The sequence below is a fragment of the Canis lupus genome, chromosome 22, assembly GCF_003254725.2.
Source record: "Canis lupus dingo isolate Sandy chromosome 22, ASM325472v2, whole genome shotgun sequence".
Lineage (NCBI taxonomy): Eukaryota > Metazoa > Chordata > Mammalia > Carnivora > Canidae > Canis > Canis lupus.
The window spans coordinates 49,036,611-49,051,861 of NC_064264.1; the positions used below are offsets into that span (position 1 = coordinate 49,036,611).

Sequence of the window (15,251 nt, forward strand, 5' to 3'; positions counted from 1 at the left end):
AGCTGATGAAGATGGAACTCTTGATAAGAGTTGAAGAGAAAAGCCAGAGGCAATAAGGTGTCTACACACAGCTGGCAATAACTGGTAGAATTCAGAGCCAGACCATGGTGCAACAGTACATCTATGCAAATCCTCTGGCAGATGCGATGCCTAGACCTTCCTCTTGAAATATGTATCATGGAAACATACACAGCAGCAGACAAAATGGTCTAATGATTCCCCATGTACCCATGGGTACATGTACCCATATATCCTTGCCTCAACAATTACCAACATTTGTCCATCCTGTTTCTACTCTTTCTTTTTTTCTCTAGTATTTTAAAGCACATTTCATATACCATATTATTTCACCCCCAGGCACTCCAATATCCTGCTCCTCCTAGGACTGTCAATAATAAATACCCAATATTCACTACCAGAAAATCAGCAATGTTATTTTTAATACAGATGTGGTACAGAATGTTTAATTACAGCAGGGCAGAGATTCTAGTTAAATAAAATTAAAAACCTTTATTTTCCCAAATATAAAATTACTAAATTAATGTCTGAAAAGAAAATATAACATGGTGAAAGTTTGAAAGTACACCACTATTCACCACAGGATTTATGATTTACCAATTACATACTCCACCACTTTGGCAAAAGGATGAAAATTTTAAAATAGTTTATAAACCTAACATAGCAAAGACTGTATACATCTCCATATTGCACTTTTTTATGTACAAGGATAAAACAGTAAAGTCAAGTATATTGCATATACTAAGAGCGGCACAAGTTTGTCACAATTGAACTTAATGCAGAAGCTGATGTGAAGAGTATTAAAAATGTAGAAATGTATGTACAGAATGAGAGACTGTATTAACAAACTATGTACATAACAATATACTGTACTACTTTTAAATTTTTAGCATAGTTTTGTTTATTAATAGAGGCCTTTGGTTCTAAACTGCTTGACTAGTTTTAAGCTCATGTAGTTTCTTAAGCTTTCATGTTTTTTAAATGCAAGTCTATGAGTATAAAAGCACTAAACCTCCTGGCTCACTGGTACAAAAATTACAATGGTCAGTTCCCTTAGGTCATCAAAAACTAGTCACAAAAATAGTTCTTGTATTCAACCTGAATGTGCCACAGGAAAAAAAAAATATTTTCAAGATTCTCCAGCTTAGCCTAGAGGTGGAGGATACTCCAGCCTCAATTTCAGTGCTACTGTCCCTGCTATGTACATTCCAGAACACTTGTTTTCTTGAGGCCATTTATTTTAATACTACTCTTGTAAGGAAGAATAAAACCTCACTCCAGCTTAAGAGAGTCCATCACACACCTCTGTTAAGACATAATGAAAACTTGGAATATTGCCAGCAAGATTTAAAAAAATATGTGCACCCTCTCATGACTCCTCTAGAAAATCTGCTATGAAATAATAACAGTTCTTTATTTCCTTCTTCTCCCATCCACCTTCACTTCTCCTTGTGCTCGGTCTTTCCCAGGTCTTGCATGAGCCCAGTGATTAGCTTTGGAGATCATCCTGAGTTTGCAAATGACAAAGCGAGTCCCCACATGTGGCCTGTGAGGCAAAATCACACAACTGAGGACGAGCTGGTCATCCCGTGAACCATGGTGCTTGTTGGAGTCCCACTGATGGCATTGAAGATGTGAAGGGAATTCGGTAAAACGCTCGTCTTCTCCTCCAGCGGGCAAATCTTGAGGCACAGAAACACAACGTTACCCAAGTGTAATGCCCCTAGTGACATTTCTCAAAATGGTGTGTTTTATGTGACACAGGGTATCACCCAATGGTCACTGTTACCCGAAATGATGGCATGCATGCCCAGGGAGCTTGGCTTTGGCAGTTTGCAGGGGGATTGTGTCAGTTCATGTAGCAAATGACCTTTTTCAGATCAGGATTACAAGGAGGAAGTCAAGAACAACCAGTTTCGTTTCCCTTACAAATCAGTGAATGGAGCCTTCTAGACTCACTAGGTGATAAGGCGGTGAAGGCGGTCTTACACATACTTGGCAGGGACACGACCTAGCCTTGTCCCTTGGAAAAGTTTTTTTTAAAACTGAATACTTAGCATACTGAATACTCTTCTGTTTCTCTACTGGCTCCTTTTCTCAGAGCCTTATGGATTTCCATCCTGGGAAGGAGATGGCCGCTGCCCCTCTGACCCTGGACAAGTCTCTTCACACTCAGTAATGCAGGGGAGAATTCTAGGGGCAAGCCTTGACCTACTGCTAGGTGGAAACTGAGAAGAAAATACACATTCAGAGGCTCCCCTGGAAAAGCTAAAAGCAAGTCTACTCCAGGTTACAACCTTTTCTTGCTTAAGGGTTCTAAAGTGTTTAATATTCACAGTTGTTGAGATAATGGAATGTTCAAGTTTAGAGCACAGCACTCTGCTCAAGGTCCAAATAACGTGGGAGTTTGTTTTATCATTATCAGTCCATAATTTTTTTCCTTTCATCTTTTCTTGTGCCAAATGCTGACACCCACTGATCAAACTCCCTGTTCTATAGGAATCTGCAAGCTCTGTAGAAAAGACCTTGAGTTTTCTCCAAAAACTTGGCCCCACGAGACCATCCCTTTCTGCTTAATTAGTCACCTATTTATTTCTTTCATCATTTCAATTTTTTCCTACTTTTCTCAGTATCCAGAAGAGGGTACCTCCCCTTTGCAAACACACTGTCCTCATGCCAACATCTGCGGTTGTTCAAACACAGTCCTAACACTATGTGTGGCAGTTTATCGAGGTTCAGAAAGATAAAATTAAAAAATGACATTACCATCCCATCTGATTGTGTTAGCATGGAGGAGGAAAAAAAGCAAACAAGTTAAAGTGTGGACATTTAAGTTAGTTTCCCGTGACAGACTTTCCTAACTAGGTCATCACATGATAGGTTAACTGACTGACACAAGTAGTCCTGGCTTCCGTTTGCAAGACTGAAAGACAATTAGGTAAGGAACAGATAAAAGTAGTTATGCGTGATGGAGGCGCTAACATTAACTATGAAGACTGGCCTCATGACTTGGAAGAAGTCACTGTGGTTGATACCGAATGGACTCCTAAGAAAGCAGTACTCTGGCAGCTGCTGACACTCACTCAGCTGCCTGGCCAGCTGTCCCCTCTGACTAATCCTAATGAAAGGAACTCCTGCAGGAAGGTGACAGTAGCAGTGTAACTGGGAAAGATGCCCGTAATGATGGGGAGTAGCCATGAAGAATCCACTGAGGCTCCCAAGTCAGTGGTAAATAGTCAATATCTGAACAGCTGTTTTTTTTAAGTGACTAAAGACATTTAATGCAACAAAAAATTCCTTAAACTAGGCTGGTAAATTTTGGTCTTTCAAAGGATTGGGTTAATAAAAAAGTTTTTAGAAAAAATATGGGTATTTCTTTCTTATGTGAGTTTTGTTTTTGTTTTGAACTAGATTAGGGTGGGGAGGGACAGAGCTTCGAACCATGGTCATCTTTGAGAGTGACACAAGGGAGGTGGGTGGTGCTCTCCCCTGGTCATATTGGCTAGTAACAGGTGGGTGAGTTGGTAGCCATTCCCCAAGTAACCTGTATTCAGAAAGTAGCAGGATGTAGCATGCTATGTTATTCTTTAGATATTAAAATTCTAGAAGGTTTAGGCCATTACAGGGTGTATCTGAGAGCCCAATTAATGTGTGCCTACTAATAACAATGAGAATGCCAGCATGGCACCTACTTGTTCATGCATGATTTCAGAAAGCTCTTTTGCCATCTCCCTGTAGTTGGCCTTCATTTCTTCCTGGTACTCTAACTGGTCCTCTTTGATCAGCCGCTCGTTTACTGCTAAGGCTTGACCGCAAGCTTCCACAAATTGCCTAAAATGGTATGAGAGGGGGAAATAAAGAAAAGGGTGTTGAGGATAAAGAGTGAGCCCAATAGGTAGTATCTCTTTCTTGAATGAGCATAGAAATGACTGCTATTTGAAGAGAGAAAGACATTTCCAGTGTGTTTTACCTGAAAACTTCTTTAAGCAACTTCACTTTGTTGTCAGGGTATCTTTTTGTGTTTGTGTCATCTAAGAAAGCTCGGGCATATGCTAGTGGACCTGCGTTGACCTAGATAAAGAACAAAGATTTAAAATTATGTTCGAATAAAAATGACCATTATCATTGATTTGGTTTCAGTTGTCAGGTTCTAAAAATGTTGTTTGAGTTAGTTATGACCCCTACCCTCTAGGAACTGACAATCCAAAAGACGAAACCACAAATAAAGCCTTTTTTGTTACATGTCATTTGATTTTATCACTTCAGACATCATCAGGGCACTTGAGATGGTGGCACACTTTATGAAGGAATAAGCAAAGTTGGGAAAACTGACCCATCTTTTCAAGGTTTAACATCCAATAAGTAAAACACCAAAGATCAGAGCCCAAGTCTTCCCACTGTTATTTGTGCTACTCTATACTGAACTAAAGGTCCATCTGGTGAGTTCAGTGAAAAACTGAAGAATATAAATATAGTATATTAGCCAGTTTTTAAAAACCAACCATTTACCTCCTTGAACTGTATAGACAGGCATGAGCAAACTGACTTGCTACCTTCAAATGAAGTAACCATTTGAAATGTGCTGGAATGCCAAAGATTAGGGGCATTTAGCAACAAAGGAGTGAACCAGAACCCAGCATCTCTCAAAAGAGTTCTCTGTAGTTGGGTAAGTCAAGATACATGGGTATGTGTAGAGCAGGAAGGTTAGACCCACTGGATGGGAAGGAGAAAGCCCCACGCCTCTGAGACAGCGTGAGAAACAGCTTGGCCACAGTGGTGGGAAGTAGGCCCTTCAAGACAGGAACAACTAGCTAACCTTCTGTGACGACTGCAGGTGTCATCACACTGGTGTTTCATGGAGTGGTGTTGTATGTTAACGACTTGAACATGACCGAAATGACCAGTTATCCAAAATAACAGAATCTACTCAATAATTTTAAGGGCATGTAAAGAGAAAAGCTGACAAGACTTCATAAGGTCTAACATAATCAGATCTTGGAGTACAGCCACCCTGATGGCTCTGTCCTATATAAGAGCAACCCCACGGGATCCCTGGGTGGCGCAGCGGTTTAGTGCCTGCCTTTGGCCCAGGGCGTGATCCTGGAGACCCGGGATCGAATCCCACGTCGGGCTCCCGGTGCATGGAGCCTGCTTCTCCCTCTGCCTATGTCTCTGCCTCTCTCTCTCTCTCTCTCTCTGTGACTATCATAAATAAATATAAATTAAAAAAAAATAAGAGCAACCCCAGAGAGGCTCTTAATGAAAAAATTACAGAAATATAGAAATAAAATGGTAAAGTTCATTTCCTATGGCTGCAACTTTGTTATTATTACCTTGGTGGGCACACGTGTATAAAAATCTCCTTATCATGGAATGATGATCTTTGCTTTTTAAGATGACTGGTTATTTATAAAACTCTAAGGCCACTGTTAAATGGCAGGGCACATTTTGCCCTTTAGAAAGCTTGCTCTGTCCAGCCTCACCCTTTACTGGAGCCACACCCCTCTGCTGGTGTTCTGATAGAGGCTGGATGTTCCTAAGCTATGTTATTGAGTGGTTTTGTTTTTTAGCTACAGAAAATTGTGACCTCTGACCCCATTATGTAATCACTCATGTGCTGGAATATTTATCATATTCACTTGATAACTTATTTTGGTATTTAAGTCTTTCAGATCATGAGGGAAGAGGTTGAAACATGTTAAGTACTTTTGTGGTGAATAACATTTAGAAAACATTAGGCAACAAACCAGTATGGATTTGATAAAAAGGTGACAAGAACTGATTCTAGAAAATGAACCAAAAAACCCCTAAACACACATTACAGTCCACATGCAACTTTCATAAATGCACCCATTTTGAAAGAGAAAAGACTGGATATAAGGATAGGTGTATATGTATGTGTGTGCATGTAAAGCATATGCTAGAATTTTATATATATTCTTAAAATCAAAGTAAGAAGCATACTAATCACTAGAAGAAGGTGATTTAACATTTACCAATTTCCTAGGAAATCATATAAGATACTTAAAAATCAGGTATTTTGAAGTATAATATACAAACAAAAAGGTACATCTATCATGAGTGTATAGCTTGTTGAATTTTCACAACTGGACACATATGTGTAATCAGGACTTAGATCAAAGACGATCTTCTCCATAAATGGTGCACGTTGCTTAGATAGCTAAATGGAAAAAAATGTATCTTGTCCCTTATCTGTTATACATACAAAAATCAATTCTAGATGGATTGCAGCTCTATATAGGAATGCTAAATAAAGGAAGGAAACATAGACTGCTTTTGAGACAGATTTAAGAACCAAGTTCTTAGAGAGAACACAAAAATGCTACCAATTAAGGAAAGGAAATATTAATTTCTTTTAAGGAAATATTAATTTTCCAATAAGGAAAAATTAATTAATTGAGTTATACTAAAATGAAGAATTTCTATTAGTCAAAACATATCATTAAGAGAGTGAAACTTAGGGTACTTTTTCAGATATGATTTTTATAGAAACCAGAAAACAACAGTTTTGTAAGGAAACCTACAGCTATGTACACTTCTTTATATTTAGAAGAGTCTTGATGCTTCTGGTTAGGCCCCTAGAATTTCCCAAACTGAAAAAACAGGTTGGTGTGGAGAGCTGTCTCTCAGACAGCTCAGGGGACACCCTTACAAGTTGGGTCAGGTGGGGGACTTCATTCTACTGCCCCCCTCTGGTATCAGAGGAAACTGCATAGATACTAGAAGGTAACTGGGATCACCAGGTAAGATAGGAAGCTACACTTGACCTTGCTGGAATTGAAATTTACCAAGGTCCAGATGAGCCTTTGCACCTTTTGCCCTGGGGTTTGCTTTGCCCAGCACTTGGCTCACCTGAACGCTCACACTGCCTTGGAGTTTGAGCTGCAGTTTGATCATGTCCACTTCGGCTGAGGAGCACAGTTGCCGGAGCTCGGCCACCTTCTTACTCATCTCATCAATGGCCACTTCGATGGGGTTCAGGTCGGTGTGGTGCTGGTACATGACGGGGATCCGCTTTTTCACATAAGGGAAGCAGTGTATTGCTGTAGAGGAATGAATCCCAGAATTATTCTGCAGCTTGCACAATCTTTATTATTATTGAGGCAGAAGTACTTAGTATTTTCATTTTATAGATAAGGAACCCAAAGCTTGCCAAAGGCACATGCCAGTATTTTGTGGAACAGACTATTGCCTTCCTTTATCTCTGCATATGTTTAATGACAGGCTGTATCATATGAAGACAAGAGAGTTGGGTCCTTTTAACCTTTAGTGTGAGAAGTGTGTGTTTGAAGAAATTACTTTATCATTCCCTGCTCAATTTTTGTTTTTTTAAAGATTTTATTTATTTATTCATGAGAACATACAGAGAGGAGAGAGAGAGGTGGAGACAGGCAGAGGGAGAAGCAGGCTCCATGTAGGGAACCCAACGTGGGACTCGATCCTGGGTCTCCAGGATCATGCTCTGGGCTGAAGGTGGTGCTAAACCGCTGAGCCACCCAGGCTGCCCCCTGCTCAATTTTTTTAACCATAAATGCTTTACCTTCCTTGAAGTTGTGAGATTTGAAAGAGCTACTATAAGATGGCTTGGAAGATATAAAGAACAGTACACAGTTCTGAGATATCACAGAACAGATTTTAAGTCCTGAAAACTGTTCCGTAAACATATCCTTGAGAAGATTATTTCTCCATAGATCTTTGAATCACATGCTTGAGTTTGCACAAATCAGAGAAATCCATGAAAAATATCAAGTGAGAATATATTTCCAAGCAAAGTATTTTATGAACCAGAAATTCACAAACTGTTGAAATCACACTAATAATATATTTTGAAACATAAATGAATAAAAAACAGAAACAAAAATATTTATTTTTTCTTGTACTTTTTTCCTACAAAAAGCCAATCAGTATTGTTTTTCATTTATCACAACAAAATATCTGAACATATCAACACCAAAGAGTTAGTTTAAAAATGAATAGATTAATGGCTGGTTCTAATTTGGGTCTGTGTCACATTTCTAACTTGCTGCTTTACATGATATATGAGTATCTATAATATCTATTTAATATATATTTATGAATAGACATGAATAGGCTTAACAGCTTCTTTTATTTTTTAACAAAAAGTAAGATGGGAGTGTTATGTTTGGATCACTGCTATTTAATAAGTGGCTGGGGAGAGTTTACTTAGAAAGGACAAAATGAGAAAACAGGGCCAGCACCATGTAGTGCACAGTTCAGATGGGCCATCCAGGGTCCGGAAAAGTGAGAGGTGTTTAACCTGATGCAGCTTTGACTGTCATACCCCTACAGACTTATTCTAGACCCTAAATGTTTTCTTTTTTTTTTAATAAATTTATTTTTTATTGGTGTTCAATTTACCAACATACAGAATAACACCCAGTGCTCATCCCCTCAGGTGCCCCCCTCAGTGCCCTCACCCATTCACCCCCACCCCCTGCCCTCGTCCCCTTCCACCACCCCTAGTTCGTTTCTCAGAGTTAGGAGTCTTTATGTTCTGTCTCCTAAATGTTTTTTTTGTTTTGTTTTGTTTTGTTTTGTTTTTAATCAATCTAAGGCCAAAGGTCTACTCTCCTATTTCTTTTATATTCCTTATGGATACAGTTTTTAAATTATAGCACTAGGATTGATAAATCTTCTTTGAATTTAACACTTCTTTGATAGTGTGACAAGAACCGGGCCTTGCTGTTTTCCAGACAGGGAACCAGAGGTGTACTTGGATGTGCACAGAAAGTGTTTTTTTTTTTTATATATAGATTTTATTTATTTGCGAGAGAAAGAGATAGAGCATGAATGGGGAGAAGCAGGCTCCTCACTGAGCAGGGAACCCAATACGGGGCTCCAATCCCAGGACCCTGGGATCATGACCCGAGCTGAAGGCAGATGCTTAGCCCACTGAGCCACCGAGACGCCCCCACAGAAAGTGCTTTATAGATAAGTGCCACTGCAGTGGATTTGTAAGTACTGTGGAAGTGTTTCATAAGGCTACTAGCCATTTCAAAACACACATGATTGGTATAATCACAGTATTTTTGAGTGCTATGTTGTAATAGCACCATTGTTTCAGAAAGAAAAACTAATTTCAAAGATGTTTGTGAAGTGTCCATGGGCTATATGGATTTCACTCAGCATAAAATTCCTGAGTGTTGTGATAGTACCTGGAGACTTAGAGGAGCAAAGGAGAGTATAATACAGAAAACTGAGAGCCGTGTCTGAGCCACCAGGTCCATGAGAGCTGGGACTCCCCCTGCCTTCCTTGTTGGCTCCAACTTTCCTCCTCTCCCTCAGAGTCACTCAGCTCCAGCCACGCCGGCCTGCTGGTCATCCCATGAATGTGGTGGGTACAAGCACCCACATCACTGGTCTTTGCCCTGACAGCAACTTCTCCCTCCAGACGTTTACATGGTCTACCCCCTCACCTTCTTCAAGTCTGGACTGAAGTGTCACCTCCCTCGGCTACCCCATTTAAACTGCAATCCTCCCCAGTCAATCTCACATTCCTGATTGTTGGAAGTGAATGTGTGTCCTAGACAAAAGCAAAAGGCACAGGTACATTTACCATTATGTTTATACCTTATTGTCTGTCTCCTCCTGCTAGAAGAGTTTAGACTAGACAGATCTTGATTTTGTTCTTATGCCAGGTTGGAACACTGCCAGTGCTCCATAAATTCTGAATTAATGAATGTGTTACCACCCAAATGGCTAAATGAAAGAGCAAAATGGCCTGGATGGTGGAGGATTAGATGACTGACTAAGCGAGCCATCATGTTACTAAAAAAAAAAAAAATGGCCAGACCTTGTGTTGGGCAGCCCTTTCAGGAGGATGAGGAAGAGATGGCTGAGAGATATGGGTGCCTGCACAGTCTGGCAAGACTGAATAGAACATGAGGAGCAGGAGAATATTTCTTCCCTGAGTGGGAGTCTTGGCAGAATTTGGAAGATGCTGGAATAGCGATTGGAAGAATCTCCACAGCAGTTCTACAACAGGGGGAGGGAGGGGTCAAGTAGGGAGGCAGGCTCAGACATTTACAGCAAAGGGGCCTGCAGGGTGATCACTAGGTGTTCCATATGGCCCTACAACTGCAGTGAAGTGGCTGATCTATCCAGGGAAGTGAGCCTTTGCCGGGTTCAGAGGGCAGGGAGGCCCAGGGCTCCACCAGAGCCTGGACAGTCAAAGGTCTGGTCTGAAACAAAGCAATGGAAGAAGAACCTAAAGGCTTAATAACATAAGGGGAAACTCTCAAGTTCAAAGTCTTCAGAATATTCTGCTCTGTGTATCTTTAACTGAAGGTTGATATAGAGCTTACGTGCTTTTAAAGATGTTATTTATTTATTGAGACAGAGAGAGAGCATTCAAGCAAGTAGGGGGAGGGGCAGAGGGAGAAGGAGAAGGAGAATCCTAAGCAGACTCCCCGCTGAGTGTGGAGCCTGATGTGGGGTTCCATCTCACGACCCTGAGATCATGACCTGAGCTGAAATCAAGAGTTGGACACTCAACTCAACTGAATGAGCCACCCAGGCGCCCCTAGCTTATGTGTTTTTATTAGCATTTTTACAACCTGCTCTTGAAATCTTTATGCTGCTCAATACTATGCTTTCGATATTTTGAGATCTTTCAGGGTTAAAACTGTATTTTTTCTTTCCCCTTTGGCTCATCAGCAACCTCAAATGGCAAAGGGCTCAATGGTGGATAAGATCCAGCAAAGTAAATACATTCTTTCCCCTCTGGGGAATAATTTACAAAGTTCTTTAACACAAGGTGGGTAGTGTAACTCTCATATTACAGATGAGGAACCTAAGGCATAGGGAGAAAGTAAGTGACTTGCCCAAGATCACATAGTGAAGACTGACCCAGGTCTGCAGGACTCAGGCTCATGCTCTATTCTGCCCCCATGTTCTCATCCTCACAGCCGAGCCAATAACCTGCATGTCTACTTCACCTCTCTCTGCAGCGGGGATACTTTTTGTCTCCTCTGTTCTGGCAGGTAGGGAGCTTCGCTCATGTTAAGCTAATCAAAAATATTTTCCTGACAAAATGGTAAACTGTAACCCTGAAGGAAATCTGGCCAGAAAACACCCTATGGTAATAACTGTTTATGAATCAGTAATGCTACCTGAGCAGAATAATCCTAATAAAAAATCCTGACCCTAACTCATCAGTGAACTTGGTTTATTTAAAGCAGCAGTGCTTAAACTGAAGCAGCACCACAATCACCTGGGGGCTTGCTAAACACAGCTATCTGGGCCCCAGACCCAGAGTTTCTGATTCAGTAGGGCTGGGTAGGGCCTGAGAATCTGTGTTTCTCCTAAGTTCCCTGATGATGCTGATGCTGCAGGACCAGGAACAGTGTGATAAGCAGTGATTTAAAGTCATGACAGCTATAGAGATAAACACCATAAGCTAGCAAAATGACTCCACCTAGAAATGTAGTTATCTTGTCTAATAAGGAGAATTTGCTATTGTGTCCATTAGAAAAACAACTCACTTATATCTGGGGAGGGGCTACCATTTCAGGGACAAAATTGTGCTTTACACATTATCTTTACTCTAAAAGCAGGACTAGATGCTCTTTATGAATGTAGGCTTTTTTTTTTTTTTTTTTTTTTTTTTAACTTTTATCTCTGTTCCTTCCTAGGAAGGGTAAAAAAATTCTCTGTAATATGCTATTCTAAGCTATTTTACAATGAGTCATAGTCTTTTTTTTTTTACTGAGATACAAATTCACCCATCAAAAGTGTCCAATTCAGCAGTGGGAGAGGAGCCTCATGTGAGATGTGGCATCTTAACGGTGTTCCTTCCACTGGTCATTACAGGGGTCCATATGATTGGCCATGCAGAACAGCCAGCAACATCAACCTCTAGACAAGCCATGCGTGCTTTCCTGGTTCAGCTTAACTATCACTCTTTGAAATACTGGATGTGGACATAACTGGCTTTCTAAGCAGATCTTCTCACTGATTTTTTTTTTTTTTAAGTCAAGAAAGTTCTATTTTAGGTTATCCTAGTCAGGGTGCTGACCCTAATCCAAGAGCAAGTGGGTCAAGCTCCCCTAAAGAAAGTAAAAATGACTCCCAAGATGACTCTAAACTCTTAGGAACTGGGAAATGATGCAAAACACATTTCTGAGAATGGTTATTGATGGCTAAACTGTGTCAAAGATCTAATAAAACTTAGTCACAGGGGCGCCTGCATGGCTCAGTTGATTAAGCATCTGCCTTTGGCTCAGGTCATGATTCCAGGGTCCTGGGATTGAGCCCCATGTTGGGCTCCCTACTCAGTGGGGAGTCTGCTTCTCCCTCACCCTCTGCTGTTCCCCCTATTTGTGCTCTCTCATTCTCTGTTAAATAAATAAATAAAACCTTAAAAAAACAAACAAACATAGTCAGCCAAATGGATACCCTCTGAATGCAGTGAGCTTCCCGGTAGTGGAGATATTCAAGCTGAGGTTGTCCAGCCAACCTCTCAGAGATGAGGTGGAAGGGCTCCAGTCTCATATCCCATTTATTCACTCAGCCTAAAATCTCAGAGCAGGTTCATGCTGGGACCTATGTGATAAAGATATGGAAGGGGTCCCTTCCTGTGAGGGGGCCATAGAACTGTGTGCAGGGGCTCTTAGGGCCCTGGGCCTAGTTAGAGAGGAGTAAGTCCACATGGTTTCAGACAGTATGTAAATCACTTGAAATTGTGTGCAAAAGCACTCTGAGGAGGTAAGGGCCCACTGCTTTCATCAGATTCTAAAAAGGGCCAGTGACTTGACTTTGGATATGAACTTCTGGTCTAGTAGTAGAAGGAAATGCTAACAGATCAGTAGAAAAAGGTCAGAAGTATTCCAAAGTAAGCATAAGATAAATTTAAACTGAAACGGATCTGTGAGGAAAGTTAACTAAGCTCGAAGGGCCCTTATTCTTCAAGATTCCAGATTCTTCTGGAGAACTCTTTATCTCAGTGTCCAGGCTAATGTCTGCATGTAACTCTTCAAGGAAGAGGCCGGAGAGACAGTACCTGTCAGTATGGTGCGCCGTTTGCACTGCTCCTCAACCCCGCCCTGTCTCTTCCCCGTCTGAGTGAAGGGCATCTCAAACATGAAGCGGCGAATGTTATGAGATCGCTCAAACTCCGTCTTCCTTTCTTGCAATTCTTTCTCATCGAAGAATGGGATCACATGAGTCACCTGGATGTATGCATACTTAGAATCCAGATCCTTCGGGTTGACCTTTAAATGAATAAAAAAATGGAGATTGGTGCAATGCTATTTGAAGGACTCTTTCCAAGCACCCCTAAGCTTATCTCTCCACTTTTTATTAATAAAAGATTTGGAGCAGCGCCTGGGTGGCTCAGTTGATTAAGCATCTGACTCTTGATTTGGGCTCAGTCATGATCTTCTGAGATTGAACCAAGCACGACCACCCCTTGGTCTCCGCATTACTCAGCAGGGAGTCTGCTTGTCCCTCCCCTCTGCTCCTCTCCACACTCATGACATGTGTGCATGTGCCCTCTCTCTCTCAAATAAATTTTTAAAATAAATAATGATTTGGAAAAATTTAGAAAAGTTGAAATAGTACAACACCCTTATACCCACTGCTGAGAACAATTGCTAATGCTTTGTTTCAAATACACACACTCATATACACGTGTGCATGCATACTTACACATAGACATTTTTTTTTTAGCTGAACCATTTCAAAGGAAATTATATCAATCATGCCACTTCAGCCAGGATCTCCTAAACATGAGGACATTCTCCTCCAAGACCATAATATATTCTACTTAATAAAATTAATTTAATTCATAATATTACTCAGTACCCAGTCCATTAAAGTTTCTAAATGTAGCTATTTGTGTTTGAACCAGAACCTAATCAATGATCATATTTAATCTAGAATTCTCCATGTTTTTTTCATGACTTTGAATTTTTTTAAGACATTACAGTATTTTTCTTGCTGAATGACTCCCTATGTGGATTTTTCTGCTGGGTTCCCGAACTATATTTTTACATTTTTGGCTTAGAGAAAAAAATGTTTATTTTAGTAACAATGTTTAACACCTAGAACCTCAAGTTGTAATTAATCTGTAGACAGATTAGATGTAAACAGATGTGGATGAATTAATTTAATACAGGTACAGACTAATCTAAGACTCATCTAACCGTAAGTTTAGCTCCTGATGAACTCAGCACACAAATGCTTTTACAATTGCATCGCTACAATTAGCGGTGCTCTAACATCTGTGACCTGCCAAAACATGAAACGTAGGCATTTCCCATACAAGCACAACAGCTAATTTATTAGGGAGACAAATCAATTTTACACATATGAATCCTATTTAAGCTTGGCGGGCAATAAAAGAAGGTCTGACAAATGACTACACAGAATTTGGAGACAATTCTGGAGTTGGGGCCAGCAAATGAATGAGGCCAAGAAGGTTTTGTCAGTCTCAAGTTATCAGGCATCACTGTCCTCTCTACAAGGATGTGTGTGAAGAAAAATGAAAAATAGATGCAAACATGCCTAAAACTTTGGAATTTAAGAAAGCACAACAATTCACGAGTTATTACTTCTATTAGAAACAGCCATGTGGCCAATCACTGTTAACTGTACTCAAACCTATGAAATATAACTCTCCTTAGTGGAAACAATTTAAAAGCAGTGCAAATACACATGCTTGCCTATCTTCTCAGTGGTATTTCCCTAGTCTTTCATTTCCAAAGTTGTATGTACATATCAGCAGAAGGAGCAGAGGACCAGTATTTGGGGGAAGAAAAATGCACGAGAGCCCAGAGAAGAGGTTATAAGGTTAAAGCCACAAGTTGACCCAGAAAAAGGTTACAGTTTGAGAGAAGGCAAATCAGACGTGATTTGATCTAAGAAAAAAGTAGGTCTTCATAAGGTTGTATTGAGGTTTCTGCTTAAAAACAGACCAACAATGCATGTTTGTCCCCTTTCCTTTGTGCAACTCTGTTAAGATTCAGTGCAGAATTAACCTGTGAGCACCAAGCAAAGAGGAGAGAAGACAGCAGTGAGTGAGAACGTTTACTGAATTTCTGAAAGGTGCTTCCATGGAGGTGTGCTACCCAACTTCGCAGAAAGATGGTTTTCCCATGCAGGTGAAAAGAAAGTTCTGAGGAAAACAGCACTTAGTGTTGATAGAAGTTCTAGTCTCAGTCCCCACAGAGAGGGGTAGCCAGTGAGTCAGA

General features: G+C 40.5%; 1 protein-coding gene across 38 annotated transcripts in view; it reads right to left on the bottom strand.

Moving 5' to 3' along the window:
• Positions 1–420: 420 nt before the first annotated feature.
• DOCK9 (dedicator of cytokinesis 9) overlaps positions 421–15,251 on the bottom strand; it is a 279,307-nt gene continuing 264,476 nt past the window's right edge. For all 38 annotated transcript variants that reach the window (XM_049099431.1, XM_049099439.1, XM_049099452.1 and 35 more), the window contains 5 exons: positions 13,061–13,271; positions 6,892–7,082; positions 3,989–4,089; positions 3,711–3,849; positions 421–1,700 (listed from right to left, as the gene is read on the bottom strand). In XM_049099431.1, the coding sequence (XP_048955388.1) occupies positions 1,578–1,700; positions 3,711–3,849; positions 3,989–4,089; positions 6,892–7,082; positions 13,061–13,271 (765 nt within the window). In that variant the 3' untranslated portion in view covers positions 421–1,577. The remainder of the gene's footprint in view (positions 1,701–3,710; positions 3,850–3,988; positions 4,090–6,891; positions 7,083–13,060; positions 13,272–15,251) is intronic.